At 38.5% G+C, this 14768-nt stretch overlaps 1 protein-coding gene across 1 annotated transcript in view; it reads right to left on the bottom strand.

The window, feature by feature from the left end:
- Nucleotides 1-14768, bottom strand: part of PLCB1 (phospholipase C beta 1) — a 508980-nt gene that overhangs the window by 50336 nt on the left and 443876 nt on the right. Inside the window, exons 28-31 of the mRNA XM_070956289.1 lie at nucleotides 12522-12598; nucleotides 12270-12359; nucleotides 11744-11801; nucleotides 9581-9667 (exon numbers count right to left, since the gene is read on the bottom strand). Of these exons, the coding sequence (XP_070812390.1) occupies nucleotides 9581-9667; nucleotides 11744-11801; nucleotides 12270-12359; nucleotides 12522-12598 (312 nt within the window). The remainder of the gene's footprint in view (nucleotides 1-9580; nucleotides 9668-11743; nucleotides 11802-12269; nucleotides 12360-12521; nucleotides 12599-14768) is intronic.

Below are 14768 nucleotides of genomic sequence, written 5' to 3'. Positions count from 1 at the left end.
GCATATAAATTTGATAAAATAAATAAATAAATAAAAAGGGTGGGGGGAGAGGGCAGGATGTAGTTGAATCTTCATGTTGGATTACAAGCAATTCTTGGAACTTTGCAGAAAATTGCCATGTAGATTATTTATTTATTTATTGAATTTCTATACCGCCCTTCTCCTGAAGGACTCAGGTTAGTCATAGTTCCTCCGTAAATTCAGGTCTAAAACACAATCATGTGTATAGATGTAGAAGTTTGAATCCTGGTCTGAGTATCAAAAGTGCAGCTCTCCCAAATCTAAAATCCAACACTGCCTAGTAAGTTTCACTGATTGCCCATCACATGCATCAGTGCTTCAGCTGCTTTGAAAAAGGTACTCAGAGAACAAGCAGATTCTTTATGGGGGTTTGGCTCATAATCCTTTAGCTAATTTACAACCATTTCACTTCAAAAGAATAAGCTTATGCAAATGAATAGAATGAAGGCTATCTGGCTTGGCATTGTGAAGAATTACATCATCAACCCAAGCCTTACAAAGAAATCAAATATATTGTTGATATTTCACTATAATTTTATTATACCTGCTGATCTTAAAATTTTATAAATGCTCAAATCACGGCTACTCCCAAAGCTCAAAGGTAGCACAGGTTTTGGGGCAAGCGAGAACCGTTTCAGGTTCACTGCTTTGCTGTGAATGTTGTTTAAACAGCATTCTGAAATTCCCATGACCCTGCTTTCCAACACAAAATTAGCATAATTTATTAACAGTTACTGCATTTTTTGTTATAAATATGAACAAGTAAGAACAACAAGTTTCTCTCTTTCTCCCTGGGTATGCTTTGCCTTTTGCAATGCAATTAACACGGTCATTTTTGCATAATTATTTTTTGTTTTGTTCTGATTTTTTCCCCCTCTGTATTATTGCTTGCTTTGCTACTAGTCTATTGCTAATTGCATTTCAGTGCAAAGCTGCTGCTCTTCTTATGCTGTGGACATTTTTTAAAAATTCTCTTTTGTTTTATACAGAGTTTGCACTGGGTACTTTGTATTATTATGTAACTTATAATAAATCCTTATTTCTTTAGCTTCATCGCACCGGAAAATCCTTTACCACTAGTTCCATGCCTCCCACGACTTCTTGAGAAATACCACCCAGTGGTAAATATTATAAGCATATTGTTCTGCAGCGTTCAACTGTTGGGTGAAACCTTCTACCTCAGATGACCTCTGATTCTCATGCCTGTGAATCTGAAGGCATAAATCAACAAGCCCTTCATCTTTCCATTCAGTTGCTTGTACTTAGCACTAACTAAATAAAGCAATTCTGAAAAAGATGTGCCTGTTACGGTTTTGGGGTGGTGTGTTTATATTGTGGATATATACATTACAGAGTGTTCTTTACAATTCATGTTTTTCCATTCATTTACATATTAGCATTTGCAGTTTTTTTACAGTACTTTATAGCAGGGGTCTCCAACTTCGACAACTTTAAGACTTGTGGACTTCAACTCCCAGAATTCCTCAGCCAGCTTTCTGGGATTTGAAGTCCACAAGTCTTAAAGTTGACAAGGTTGGAGACCCCTGCTTTATAGCAATGCAGCCAATCAATACACCAATTTCATTTTGGCTTTGTCTGCTACTACACTATTTTGCATTGGGTTTCCCAACCTGGGTTTTTAGAAAAAGAATGGCATTTTAATCTTTGGCAGTATAATTTCCAAAGATTCCTCTTTGGGGCTGTTATCTTTGATTCTTCCCCCAAAATAGAATAGGAATAGGAGTCATGGTCACAAGAAAGATACTTCAGAATAGCTGGCAGCATTTTGAAAGGGTTTCCACAGATTGATGCCAACCTCTTCCTGATGTCAATCCAAATTGTTACATGCTTTTTATTGTCCAGAGTATACTGCAGACAATATTTTTCCTATTAGAGGAAAAGAATCATGAAGGCAATGTCTTCTCTGGTGAGGATCTTAGTGGCTTACCAAGCAATCAACATATGGGGTAAGCATGAGGCATTCAAGCCATCTGATCCAGGTATCTAAAACTCTCTGCTTTGGCCCTTGGGCTGGTCTAATTGTCTTCTATGGAAAAGCTGCATACTTCTGCTAAAAATGAATATAGAACCTGAGCCTGTTAAAGCATTGATGTGAGTACATATGAGCTGAAAGGGCACAAGAGAACTGGGTTGACTTCACAAGTCCTGCAAGATATTTCCACATGTATGCCCAATTTCTTTGGTTTAGCTGAAGATGCCTTAGAATGGCTAGAAGCCCTGTGAAGAAAAGACCTACCGGTCAAAATCTATGACTCCAAACTTCTTTCACAGCCAGCCTGCATTATTATTATTATTTCAATTCTTCTCTATGATGAAGATCTACTATATCTTTAAGGAAGCCTCATTTTTACAAGACAGACGTGTTTTTAGCACCTATAGCTTAGATCTTCTAGTCAATAGCAAAAAGCACTGTATGTTTTCTTGGATGTGTGTGTTTGTGAAAGTCAGAGTGAGAAAAAGAATGCATATATTTGTGTGTATTAGCTTATGTAACTGTGGATATACAGAGTCATGCTAGTGACATAACACATCTGAATAGTTCTGTTGCTGAAGCAGAACATAACAACTAAATTAATAATAAGATATCTGAGTTTATAGCACATTCTATCAGGATTATAAATAAAAAGGCTAAGAGAAGAAAGTTCAAGGTGAATCCATGTAGAGAAAGAAATTCAGATCTTGCTTTCACAAACAGAAGATAAGACCACAAATGTGTCTTTGGGCAGACTTCATTGTCTAAGTTAAGTTTCTCATCCTTCTCTCTCTTAAATTAAAGCAGCCCAGCTCCTTTAGACTTGTTACATGTGAAATTCTCCAGACCTCTGAACAATTTTGTTGCTGTCATCTGAATGATTTTCAATTTCCTTTTGAAATAGGTCTTTTATGAAATAGGGCAACATAATGTAGCATTCTAGCAAAGAACACAACTCACCAGTGCTGTGCAAAAGAGGAAAATCTATTCTTTGTCTTACAGTGGACCTTTTTGTATGACTGCATATAAAATACTGTAGCACACGGGTGTGAAACGTGCGGTGTCACGTTGCTGTCACTTGACATTTTGTGACAATTTTTCCCTTCACAGAGTTGGGGTGGGCATGGCCTGTGTATGACGCATCCAGCCCGTGAGCCGCCAGCTTGACACCCCTGCATTTGTAAAACATTATACAGCTGATCAAAAATTATCTGATTAACTAGGATTTAGAGGTTGACCTCCTACCTAATAAAAGTGTAGAAAATATTTCTTACATATCAGGATTTGTTCTAACTAGATGCAAAAATTCACATTTATGTCGAGCAGACTACATTTGAATATAGTAACCATTAGAGTCCACCAACTGAAATCAATGAGACATAAACATTTGCTCTAGCTAATTGAAGCTCAATTTATTTCAGTGGGCCTGCTCTAAATATACTAATTCTGGACTGAACTCAATTCCTCAAATCTGATTTAGTTTTATCAAAGAATCTGCTGAGAAAATATAAATTCAAGATCTTGGATTGTCTAATATCTGCAATCATTTCCAATCTGGAAGTATTATGCATAAGAATTGTGTACTAATTTAACTACTTTCCTCAAATCATTAATGAATGTATTAAACAACACTAAGAAAACGGTTATGTTTTCAAATGCATTCACTTTGTCACAGGGATGAAGAACATGTCCTCAAACTCCTTCAGGCATCTATAATTGGAAACTGCCTTCTGCATTATTGAATTTCTAATATCTGCACAAGCAAGGAAGCAATTACAATTAGAGGACACCTCTAGACTGCTGGACAGGTAGGGTAAAAATAGGTCAGCCAAATATGCTCCACATTGACAACAGCTGTTCTCCCATTAATATGAAGGATAAAACTCTATCTAGGCTAAGGTATGCCTAAAATGAGTTTGCCTAATAGGTTTTTAAAGTATAAGAAAAGATATTTGGAGTAAGTATATTTGGGAAGTAGTTTTAGCTGGGACAAAGGTTTCACAATGTGCTCACACGTATTCCCCCCTCCACTCCTTCCAGTGCAAGAAAAACAGACACAGGAGATTGCCATCAGAAAGAAAGCATATCTACTCTCCATTTCACATATTTGAGTAATAGGAGTAACTAGGGTCTATGGCAGTCTACGCAGGTGCCCAAGTCTATTCATTGGTGTCTATTCATAAAGATCCTGCTTTCCTGATTTGCCCCACATGGCTGATGTAAATATATATTCAGAAGTGAGAGGAAGTGATGCAGGGGTGAAATCCAGCAGTTTCTGACAGGTTCTGGAGAACCGGTAGTGTAAATTTTGAGCAGTTTGGAGAAATGGTAGCGGAAATTTTGAGTAGTTCGGAGAACCGGCAAATGCCACCTCTGACTGGCCCCAGAGTGGGGTGGGAATGGGGATTTTGTAATATCCTTCCCCCTGGAGTGGGGTGGGAATGGGGATTTTGCAGTATCCTTCCCCTGCCATGCCCACCAAGCCACGCCCACCAAGCCACACCACGCCCACAGAACCGGTAGTAAAAAAATTTAGATTTCACCACTGAAGTGGTCTAGATCAGTGGTTTACCTACTGCCTGCTCTGTAGTATCTTCTTTCACTGTGTGTACCACAGGTGTACAGGTCCTCCTTTACTTAGAACTAGTTGCTTAGCAACCATTTGAAATTACAAAGGACCTCCCCTCCAAAAAAGCTATAAAAGACCCAGTTTCAAAGGAACCCCTCAAACACTATAAAAACCCCAATTTAAGTGGCCCCTTCTGCTGTCATCTGATTGCATTGTGGGAGCTTGGCAACTGGCCTGCATTTTCGGCCATTCGCAGAGCCCCATGGTCCTGAGACTGCAATTTTCAATGGTTTTTTTTTAAACCAGAAATCAGTGTTTACTTCTGGTTTCCAACAAAAAAATGCCCACTGGGTACAATCGGTTTGCTTAATGACCAGGGTGTTTGCTTAACAATTGTGACATTCACTTAATGACTGCCACAAAATAGACAATAAAGTCAATTAATTAATTAATTCCAGGCTGAGTTACCATCATAAATTGAGGATTACTTGAATATGCAGTCACACAAGGGAAGCCAGAAGAATCTTTAAATTAATGTAGCTAAGTGGTAGCTGCAACACTGGATCCATATTCATAAGAAAAGCATCAAGCTAATTCGGAAACATTTATTGGACACCATGGAGAGGGTAGTTTCAGGAGGGTCAAAAGAACTCTGGGTAAATGCCATTCCTTTACTCTTATTAAGTAATTGTCTATTTGTTAATTCCTCTTTCCTAGTCTTAACAATCCTAAATGGTGGCTGTCCTGGTTCACATATTAAAAAAAACCCTGCAAACAGAAAAAAGAGGTACAATAATCTCAATCCGATTTCATCCACTTACTCATTTTTTCCAGACTTAAGTTTCTTCACTCAATATTTCCAGATGAGATTGCAATTTTAAAAATTACAAGCAATTGAACTTGGAATACAAATTTCATAGAATTTTTAGCTACTGACATATTATACTGCTAAATTAAGGACTCAAGATTTCAGAGTACCTATAAATGTCCTTCCAGCTTAGTTGTCTTGTACAATTGCCGAAGTCTAATCAGTATTCTTGAAAAACATTTACACTGTTGGGTAGTTGGTTGGATGGTTGGCTGGCTGGCTGGCTGGCTGGCTGGCAGACTGTGCGTGCGCATGTGTGTGTATGAGTGTGTATGGGGCTCTGCCTATCTGCCCAACAGAATGAGTTATATACCCACTTTTTTTAATGTATGCTGAATGTTTGCACAATGTTTATATTTGTATCCTCTTTCTGTAATTTTATGACATAGTGAGATAGGATGAAACAGCGGTGTAATATATTCCTCTTTCACCTTATTCAATATCCAAAAAGCTAAAAATTACTTGCAATAAACAAATTTGTCATCTCGTAAGCTTTTGTAAATCTCACTCTGATTCATCAGATAAGAAATATCAAAGAAGTGAGATACAGTGAAATCTCACCTATTGGTGGTGCCCATTAAGAGAATTTAAGTTTGTCACAGGCATTCTTGCATTGACAAATGTGTTAATACACAGATAGCGATAAGAAAACTGGGTCCCTGGTACAGGTAGGGCCACAATTGAGACCAGAATTTCTATTGTTAAGCAAGGTAGTTGTTAAGTGAGTCAAGCCCAATTTTGCAACCTTTTTTTTGCCAGTGGTAATTGTATCACTGAATTGTTAAGTAAATCATGTAGTCCTTAAGTGAATTCCAGCTTTGCCCGTTGACTTTGCTTGCCAAAAGCCAGGTGGGAAGGTTACAAATGGGAATTCTGTGATCCTGGGATATTGCAACTGTTGTAAATACATGCCAGTTGTCAAGCACCTGAATTCTGATCACATGACCATGGAGATACTGTGTCAGTTGTAAGTGTGAGAACCTGTTGTAAGCAACCTTTTTCAGTGCCATTTTAACTTTGAATGATCACTAAAAGAATGGTTGCAAATTGAGGACTACTGTTAATCTGAGTTTTACTGCACTACAACCCACTGGTTGCTAAAGTTGTTAATCAGTGGAAAACAAACTTTCCTTGCCAATATTTAACAATGCTACTCCAAGTTTTCTCTTCCTGAGAGATTGGTGGCGAGTAGTAGAGAGACAGCTTTTTCAATTTTGAGACTCTAGAAAGAGTGCAGAGAAGAGCAACCAAGATGATTAGGGGACTGGAGGCTAAAACATATGATGAACGGTTGCAGGAACTGGGCATGGCTAGTCTAGTGAAGAGAAGGACCAAGGGAGACATGACAGAGGTGTTCCAATATTTGAGGGGCTGCCACAGAGAGGATGGGGTCAAGCTATTTTCCAAAGCACCTGTAGGCCAAGCAAGGAATAATGGATGGAAACTGAACAAGGAGAGATTTAACCTAGAAATAAGAAGAAATTTTCTGACAGTGAAAACAATCAACCAATGGAACAGAAGTTGCCTTCAGAAGTTGTGGGAGCTTCATCACTGGAAGTTTTCAAGAAGAGATTGGACTTCCATCTGTCAGAGGTGTTGTAGGGTCTCCAGCTTGGGGGGGGGGTTGGAGTGGATGACCTACAAGGTCCCTTCCAACTCTGTTAATCTGTTGAATTTCAAAGCAAAGCCCTTGCAGATGAGATGCAGGGTCACTGGCAAGAGGTTTCTTCCTGAGATTGAGGCACAGTGACAGGAAAAAAAAAAGCTAATTTCCCAACTTTTCTTAATAAGTGCATTTTTAACTTCCTAATTTTCCACAGCCAAGTAGTATTTGGAGCAAGCGGTTTGGGAGGTGGGGGTGGGGAGGGGAGGCAAAGGCAGAGTTTTCCCCATTTATGATAGCACTCACTGTCTTTCAATTCTAAAAAGTCAGAGTTAGATTTAGCCAACCCAGATTATCTGGATATGAATTCCAAAATGAGATGATTTTAATGGCTTAAGCAGAGTGTGCAAATACTGCACAGATGGTTTGGCAGTATATTACATCAGATAAATCTTGTAGGTAATTTGTAGTTGGGCAGCAACATTTCTCAGTCTACAACTGAATTAATTTGCTGCCACTGTTGTAAGAAAAAAAAAAGTATGCCATTTGTGTTTGATTTCTTGATTTTATTTTTGCACGCACCTGGAGCTTAGTGACAGTACCCAGAAAAAAAACTTAAACATATGACAGAAAGACGATTTTTAAATTATTGGTGCCTCTAATTTGAATTTTGTTGTATGATGCCATTTATTTTATTTTATTTTATTTATTGCCATGATACCAAACTGCAGGAATTCAGTGAAGCTGAAACAGGTTCATAATATGGGATTTAGACAAGTGATAAAGAGCTTGTCTAAAGCTGATTAAATACCTGTATCACCCCTGTTTATATCTAATCACAAAATACCTTAAGCAAGCATATTTCCAGATAAGTGAGCTTGAGAGACATAATCAGGCATTATTTCCAGTTTAGGAAAGTGAGAAATCTGCCCTTTGAGTTTCAAGGCGACAGAGAATGGTTGGTTATATAATCAAGAAAAGATGCATTCATTGTCTAAGCAATATTGAATATTGCAGTATTCAATGCTCCTATTCAGGATATTCCATTCCTTATCCCCTTCTGCCTGTATCCACAAATACTTAAACAATATACCTCCTGAACTCTGAATACCTCCAATGCTTGTTGGGCTACTTGGGAGAAGGGTGATTCTTCAACTACGGTATATCACAAGGGTTTTCCACTTCATTAATTGTAGACTGTTCTCCATTAATTTTTCAGAAGTGATCCATTTTGGCTGGCACCCAAACTCAAAGAATAGTTCTTGTTTTCAACAAGAGGCATATCTCTTCTCTACATTTAAAACAACGAGTATATTCCAGATCCCTTTTCAAATCATTGGCTTGTAGAAGAAAACTTTCTTAGCCATAAGAAAACAGAAGGGGAAAAAATGCTCTGACTTGAATATTATACTAACTCTAATTTTCTGCCTTCAAGGACTATAAAATATAGCCAATCGTTTTATAATTTCCATGCACTTAGAAAAAGTCTAAGATAAAATGTCACCTATTTTCCAATGCGATGACAAGCATAGTCAGTTAGAGTAACTGTAGTGCAGGGGGTCATGTGACTAGGTGGGCGTGGCTAGCTGGTCCTCGCACTTACGACCAGTCCTCACACTTACGACCTGACTCATTTGTTTGCTTTTAAAACTGATCAGCTGTAGGACGGCCCTATGAAGCCCCCCGGCAAGAGTTTAAACAGTTTTTTTCCCTCTAGTCATCAGCTGGGACTCAGGAGGCAGCAATAGATTGGGGGTGGGACCAAATAAAAGGTAAGAATAACGTGGGGGGGTGGGGGAGTGGGAGGGCGGGGGGGAGAACCGGTTCGGTGACGTCATATCGTCATAGCTACCGGCTCGGCCGAACCGGACCGAACCAGGCGGAACCCATCACTGCTGTAGTGAACTTAGCAAGAAAACAGTCTAAAACATTTATATGATTGCCTTTATTTGTTAACTGGCAAAAAGCACAACCAAAAACTCAATGAATTAATTTCTAGGATGGTATCAGCTGCCAGAATAAGCAATACGACCATTGGAAACTAATTGCAGACCTCCTGACAAGAGACTGGGAAAACCAACAAAACAAATATGATATTATGTTCAAAGTGCATGCATACGCCATCTGCTCTGCTGAGAATAGATAAGAATTCAAAACATGCCTCATAATATCTGCATCTTGTAAGAGTATCTTATAGCATACTATATTCTTTGCATTTTGCTAATTTGCTGAGACCAAAAATCACTAAACTTTCTTGCATGTTACAACAAGAGAACCTTAAATGTGCTATTTTTTTTTTTACACATCTATCAATGTATTGCACCCTCTGCTGGTCAAAGATATTCCCAAACAAAATGATAGCTATTTATCAATCCACAGATTAACAATGTCCTTGATGGAAGGTATTTCAAATGTATATATATGTGTGTGTGTGTGCTTTTCCATACCATGAAATATTTGTACATCTATCTGATATCAATCTCATAATTATTAATTATGAACATATTTGTGCTCAAGTTCTCTTACCTTGGGCTTTTCATCCAGTATTTGCTGACGAATCTCTTTGTGTTTCTCCACGAGTTTTTCCTGCCTTTTGGTCTGGGCATCTTCTAGCTGTAATTGAAAAATAAAGTCCACTATAATTCACATGCCTATCTGAATTCCTCAGTTTCACACTCAAGAACGCAATAGCAATAGCACATAAGATTTATATACCGCTTCATAGTGCTTTACAGCCCTCTCTAAGCAGTTTACAGGGTCAGCATATCGCCCCCAACAATCTGGATCCTCATTTTACCAACCTCGGAAGGATGGAAGGCTGAGTCAACCTTGAGCCGGTGAAACTGCCGGCAGCCGGCAGTCAGCAGAAGTAGCCTGCAATACTGCATTCTAACCACTGCACCACCGCGGCCCTTCAATATCATAATTATCTTGGGTAACAAAGTTTTAGAGAGCATTGTGACATAAAATAATATCATTATTATTAAAATAGTCAACTTCTTTCATGTAAGACTTCAAGGAATGTCAGTAGATTTGTTTCAAATTTAAAGTTATATTAGCTGGAAATCTGCAGCGGAAAATGGGAGATACATTCTTAATATATGGTGATTAACTGCAGCATTTAATTAGGCCAAGTAGCCAGCATTAACTACAGGGCACACTGTCCTTTTTAAAATCTAAACATATTTATGTTCCTGCAAATCTCTTGGACTATGTTGATAATTTTTAATACCAACTTCTGTGTCATTAGGTGAAGTGCCATATGCTCTGAAGAGAGTGAATGGCTTAATTGGTCTCACTGGTAACTTGTTTTAGAAAAACAGCATTTTTTTCTATAGACAACATGCAAATCACAGAGCTTTGAGGAAACGAAGGAAGGAAGGAAGGAGACAGATACTAGATACTGATGAGCATGCTGATTTTATTTTTAATTCTATTCAATCATGTCTGATTCTCAGAGACTGCCTTGACAAGTCCCTACAGTTTTCTTGGAAAGGTTTTACTGAAATGATTTGCCATTGCCTCCATCCTAGGGCTGAGAGAAAGTGATTGGCTCAAAGTCACTCAACTGGCTCTGTGTTTCAGGCAGAACTAGAACTGGCTTTTCCGGCAGGCTTGGGGCCATTGATCTCGCTCTTGCGATCCGGCGAGATCCGGCCATGAATGGTGTGAATGAGTTTTAATGTTTTTAATTCTTAAATGTTTTTTATAATGATTTTAAATGCATTGTGAACCGCCCTGAGTCTTCGGAGAGGGGCGGCATACAAATTGAATTAATAATAATAATAATAATAATAATAATAATAATAATAATAACTCACAAATCTCCAAGTTTCCAGCCTGATAATGCTTAACCACTACACCAAAATAAAGCTTGTTCATAAAGAACTCTTTATTCATGCATGTTACTGGGAAGCATTTACTTTTATAGATGGTCTATTTGATTTGTCATGAAATCTTACTGTAACTAAGTGATTTTTTTAACCTATTTCTGAACAGCACTTTGGGGTCATAACTTTGTCATACAAGAACAGAACCTGGATTACAAAGATATTATTTGGTGTTCATCTGAAGTATGCATGCATAAAGGAGAATATTTGTAGCTCAAGGTTGAAATGAGGAGTCCTTGGTGCTCTCTGAGTTTGCTTGTTTTCTTGGTGACGTTTCATTACCCTAACTAGGTTAACATCATCAGTGCAGTGTGAAGCATCGGTAAGAAAACAAGCAAACTCAGAGAGCACCAGGGACCCCTCATGCATGTATGTATGCATTGAACAAATATATATGGCCACTCATCTACCAAAAGTACTCAAGGTATCAGACAGAAACCCAAAACCAAAATTACATTCCATAGCAAAACAAGTAGCAACTGAAGTTCCAAATCTGAAACACAATTGTTCAACTTCTCTATATTCCTTATTTCAGTTGTGGTGCTGTTACATTTGCAGCCAGGTAAGATTTGATCTGCCTCCGGAGAATCAAGGAAAAATGGTAAATTAAATTTATAAAATTTTAGCACTATCTGGATATTGGGACTAGAAATTGTCTCTGCACAAAAAATAAGCACTACTATTATGTTGGGGTTTTGCTATTTCAAGATAATTACAATGTGCAAATCAGCCTAAATATTGAAATGGATGATATAGTCTTTATGCCAAGGTGAATACATGTTTTAGGCAGTAGACTTACTCTTTTAATGGAATGTACCACCTCTTGAATATATGAACGAATCATTTCTGTCTTCTCCCTGAGAGGAAAATTAAAAATGATTAATCCCATTTATTTTTAAAATCAGTTATTACTGGTTTTCTGCTACAAATAATTTGTTTACAAATAACTGGCAAACTTCACTAAGAGAAATTCAGAGCCAAAATTTACATATATTGCCCAGTGTATTCTTCATCAGATTTCAAAATGGTTTAATTCTTTATTTCAAAGGGATTGTGTGCTTTTTGTCATGTACTATTATGAGTGCCATTATGATTGATTTTAAACTGCTTGGAGGATGAATCAAACAAAATATAAGATAAGCTCTTCTAAATAAAGGAAAAATAATGCACTGTGGGAATCTATGCTACTATTCTGCCTGCTTTTTAATATAATATGCGGGAAGCCATAGTCAAACATACATAAAAAAAAATATTAGGATTTTCTTCTATTGGTGTTTCAGGTCTTCTGGATACAAATTAAGCTGAGAATTGAAGACTGCACTTACTCATCCATTTGATTTCTGTCCTTGGACTTTGTTTCGGTGACCTTCTCTTGCCTTTTTTTGTCCATCTTTTTCTTCAGCTCTTTCTTTTCTCTTTAACAAATCCAGATTTGTTTTTAATGAAAGAAGAAAACAGAACAAACGTTACGCTATGCATATTCACCCAGAAGTGATTCCCTTTGTCTTGACTGGGGAGTTACTCTACTGTAAGTACATCTAGAATGGTAGTCAAAAGAATTGGTAGGTAGTCTTTACCTTTCAGAAATCTCTTTCAACTTCTTCAGTTGGTTGCTTTGGCATTCTTCTGCTACATCTGTCAGCTTTTGTATAAGCTTAGGAGGGGGAAAAACAGATATGTCATAAATTGTACCAGCCACATTCAGTTGGTAAGTATTGAACAGGTAGTCTTCAGGTTTTGATTCTAATGGAGTCTGCCCATTAGGGTAGAAGATCAAAATAATGTTAAATGAACTGCCTCAAGTAATGACCAGCCATCCTTGTTCTCCCCAATACATTTATTAAATGAGTGCATGGGTCTTTAAGTGGAAGTGGGGGAGATCCTGTGAGGCCTAATGCAAACACCAGCCCATCTGCCTCAGGCCTCCCCTACCCTCAGATACTGGGCCACAGCACAGCTGACTGTTTTACCAACCAGAAACAATAGGGAAGGAACACCCTGGGATCACCTCTCTTTCCTAATTCTGCCTTTGCTCTTTCTCCTGCCAAGGTGTTCTGCCTTTCTGGGGCAAAACAAGAACTAGTTTGCTAGCCTTTTGGAGTGTTCTCCACTAATCAGGTATTTGCCCATCAGCTGTCCATAGGGAGGCTGCAAAGCTCTCCTGCCTCTCTAGGCTTTGAGAAGAGGGCCTTTGCACAAAAGGTAACTTCAGGAGGAGCTTCCCAAAACCCTTTCCATACCTTAATGCCCCCCTCCCTTCCCTCCAAAAGCCACATTTCTTCAATAACAAAAAAAAAAAGAAGCTGGTAGGGATGGACTCATTGATCTTTCTTCCTGCCTCCTCCCACTCGAGTTAGGTGCTAAAACTAAACTGTCCCTCTGCTTTCCAAACAATATCTCTTTGGAAACCATAACTTGACTCCAAGCTGAAGAGAAGAGGAACCAAGCGAGCAAGGAGAAAAAATTTTTCTGAAGCTTTTTACTGTAGAGGGCAGTCTATAGTCTAGCCTTTAAGTCCTAGCTGGACAGTATAAGTAGCCAGCAGGAGAGCTAAAGCTTGCAAAGACCAAGCGTCCTCCATTTTTTTGGCACAACTTTTAGAGATAACCTTTTTTTTTTAAACTTCATTTTGTCTCCTTGCTCATTTGGTTCCCCTACTCTTTAGCCTGGAATAAGCCCAAAGCCTAGAGAGCCAGGAGAGGTTTGCAGCATCCCTATGGACAGCTGATGGGCAGACAGCTAATTAGCAGAGAAAGCTCTGTAAGCAGCCGCCATTTTAGCAAGGAATTGTCGGGGTATTGAAAATGGCGGCTGCTTCCAGAAGTCATGGGGAGCAGCCCTAAGTGCTGCAGAGCGTAGTAGGTAAGACAGGCAAGGGAGGTCACTGCAGCATCCCTCTGGTCTGTTGTAAGTATGAATGACCATGGGAATGCTGCATCTGTCATAACTTTGAAATAGGTTATTTGTTGTTTTGGGGTGTTGGTTGTTTGGAAGGGTTGTTAAATGGCCTGTCATTTCTGGAGAACTACCTGCACAGTGAGACTTTAGGATTCTATCTGCTCACCCTCGGAATGGATGCTTAGTCAGACAGCAACTGGTAGGCAAAAATTTCCTGAAGGACTAGGATAGACTCCCATCTTGAGTACTAGAAAGCTACCACTAGTTGGCATGGATAATATTGACTTAAATAGGCCAGTAGCCTATATCATACCAGTGAAGTAACATACATATGTACATGCATGCATGCATAATAACTCCTTGAATAATCATCCTTCTTCCTATTAGCACAGTCAGGGGATATTTCCCACCTGTGCCAAACTGGAGAGGATAATTAGACAAAATAATCAACCCAATCAGACAAGGCCAGCAAAAAATAAGCAGTACTACCACTTACCTCAGGATTATAGAAAGAACCAGAAAACAAAATAGCCAGAATTAGGCTTGGATATTGCTACATCCATTATCTGGATCAACACATTTTACTCTGTCCAATGGTAAGGACACTTCTACATATATAATAAATGGAAATAATTTGCCCCAAACATGAAGAGATTTCATTTGAATCTAAAATCTGCCTTTAACCAGAACAGGACTGTGGATCTATACAGACTTGTATGGTTGACATCTGGGACACTGCTGTCAAGAACTGATAATGCTTAATGCAAGGACAGATAAATTTTTGCTCCCTGTTACTTTCCAATCTCATCCAAAAGAGAGGGGTAACCAGGCCTACGTGGACTGTATTTATGAACCTCTGTTTCTCGTTATTTTAAGGCTTTCTGCAGATAGATACCTTGTGATCATCCATTTCTGTCTACTAATTT

The sequence above is a fragment of the Pituophis catenifer genome, unplaced genomic scaffold (assembly GCF_029215685.1).
Source record: "Pituophis catenifer annectens isolate HBS135680 unplaced genomic scaffold, rPitCat1.0.hap2 SCAF_1, whole genome shotgun sequence".
Classification (NCBI taxonomy): Eukaryota; Metazoa; Chordata; class Lepidosauria; order Squamata; family Colubridae; genus Pituophis; species Pituophis catenifer.
The sequence above is the reverse complement of the archived record's forward strand: the minus strand, read 5'-3'. Positions and strand labels throughout refer to the sequence as shown.